At 40.8% G+C, this 2,467-nt stretch overlaps 1 protein-coding gene across 1 annotated transcript; it reads right to left on the bottom strand.

Moving 5' to 3' along the window:
* Positions 1-358: 358 nt before the first annotated feature.
* On the bottom strand, positions 359-1,282 carry LOC124913184. Its single transcript, XM_047453789.1, has one exon. It carries the CDS (start codon positions 1,280-1,282, stop codon positions 359-361), a length of 924 nt encoding a protein of 307 aa, XP_047309745.1.
* Positions 1,283-2,467: the final 1,185 nt, after the last annotated feature.

The following is a 2,467-nucleotide window of genomic DNA, read 5'->3' as shown; positions in this document are numbered from 1 at the left end:
AACCATCTAGGGAGTATATATACTCAAGCTAGGTCGGTTATTGAAGTCGTATTCATCTTCAATTTTGCTTCTGAAACCTTATCCTTTGATTTCTGTTTTGTCCTCTCCAGCCTAGTTCTAGGGCAGTGTTTGAATTCTTAGCCTAGGGGTAATGAAGGCGACGGAGAGACGTGCACATGAGTGATTTTTTTTTTGGGGAAAACGACTTATTGTCATTTCATTAAAAAAACCCAAAACGGGAAAAAAAACGGACATAGTCTCCTTTAACTTTCTAACAAACCTAGAAAGTTAAAGTTAGGTTCAAGTAAACAAACATTCAATCAAAACAAACACGAGACTTACAATCAATCATAAGAAACTAACTAACTTTCGAAAAATTAAAAGACGTCACTTTGTCATAATCGATTTTCCACTCCCGACAAAGGGTCCATTCGCGCTCACCTTTGGGAATCCGTCTGCACGTACCGATTAGCGCACCGCAATCAAACACGATATCCCTCCATACATACTCAATGTCACGACGAACTCTCCCAAAAACTCTAGCGTTTCTCTCGGCCCATACATGATAAACAATGGAAGTAAAACCACATTTGAAGACATTGGCTGGAAATCTATTACCTTTAGCCTTGATGCGGGCAGCAACAATGATCTCATCCCATGAACCCGGTAAATGAACAAAGCCCAAAGCCAATGTGAACTTACTCCAAAAGGATTTAACAAACGGGCAGCTCCCAAACAAGTGGAAAATAGACTCTGTATTCCCATCACAAAGCAAACAATTAGCATCCGGAATGTCCATGTAGGCAAGAATCCGATCCCGGGTGTTAAGCCTACCCCGTAAAGCCAACCAGAGGATGAAACGATGCCTCAGAATGACTTTTGAAGACCAAACGAGAGCAGCCCAATTGACAATTTGACCTTTTTCTCTAATAACATTCCAAACTATTCTCGACTTCAATTTACCATCTTCCTCAGCAGCCCAAGAGTGAACATCAGCCCTATCACTTAGACGAATTCTACTCAAATAGTCTAATACTCGTCTTCCTTCCGGAACTCGTCTAATAATTGAAACCCAACGCCCAACATCAATGTCGCCAATCGTGGCAGCCGCACAATCCCTTCTTATTCTCAAACCTCGAAATTCCTCCTTAGTAATCAACAGCTGGTTTTCTAACCAAGGATCGTGCCAAAAGAGAGTACCACACCCATCCCCAATACGAATATCAAAGATCGAACCGATGCTGTTTTTCAAATTCAAAATTTTTTTCAACGACCAAGTCATATCATCCGTGATTTTACAAGTCCATATGCTCAATTCGCGCTTCAAAAACCGAGAGTGCACCCACTTGACCCATAGAGAATCTTGTTTAGTTTGTAAAGCCCAAACATGTTTTTAGGTAACAGCCCGATTCCATTCAATACAGCTCCTCAGTTCAATACCACCTTCGTCTTTCGGTTTGCAAACGTCGATCCACTTGACTTTCTTTCCACCACGTCCTTGGCTGCCCCAAATAAAATTACGCATGATAGTATCGAGCTCTTTCATAACTTTCTTCGGGAGCACAATTTGTTGAGACCAGTAACCGATTAATCCCATGACCACGCTTCCAACCAACTCAATTATGCCCGCGTATGAAAGCTTCTTGGATGCCCACCCCATAACGACGTTTTTAACTTTTTCAATGAGCGACCTACAATGAACAATTTGAATCTGCCTTGTTGTGAGTGGAATGCCCAAATAACGAACCGGAAACGAACCCTCGGGGATGCCCATAATGTCTTATATCCTAGCCTTTGTCTCATCATCAACACCGCCATAGAACGCTGCACTTTTATCTACATTAATTGATAAGCCTGTAACATCAGAAAAGAAGTTAAGCGCATCTTTTATAGTTTTAATGGTTTCAACATCGGCATGAGCAAGTAAGAACAAGTCGTCTGCAAAACATAAATGAGTGATCTTCTCCTCTTCGCAGAAAGGGTGGAAACTGTAATGGCGATTCTTTCGGAATGTTGTTAAAACACTCTCAAAGACCTACATGATCAACACGAAGATATAAGAAGAGAGAGGATCGCCCTGCCTCCCACCATTTCCGCCCTTGAAATTGCCCCCGTGTACACCATTAACGCAAACAACAAAGTGGGAGGTAAAGACACACTGCATAATCCAATCAATGTAAATTCTAGGAAAACCAGAAACAACAAGAAAGTCATGAATAGTTCCACATTTAACAGAATCAAATGCCTTACGAATATCAATTTTAAACGCAACTCGAGGAGAAATCTTCCTTCTCCCATAACCCTTAAGAAGATTCTACATTAAAAGGATGTTATGCGATATAGACCTACCGGGTATGAAAGTAGATTGTCCTAGACTCACTATTTTAGAAATAACTCTTTGAAAGCGCTTAGAGAGAATTTTAGAAATAATTTTATACACAACATTACAGCAGGAAATGGGACGAAA

The sequence above is a fragment of the Impatiens glandulifera genome, chromosome 8 (genome assembly GCF_907164915.1).
Source record: "Impatiens glandulifera chromosome 8, dImpGla2.1, whole genome shotgun sequence".
Taxonomy (NCBI): Eukaryota; Viridiplantae; Streptophyta; class Magnoliopsida; order Ericales; family Balsaminaceae; genus Impatiens; species Impatiens glandulifera.
The sequence above is the reverse complement of the archived record's forward strand: the minus strand, read 5'-3'. Positions and strand labels throughout refer to the sequence as shown.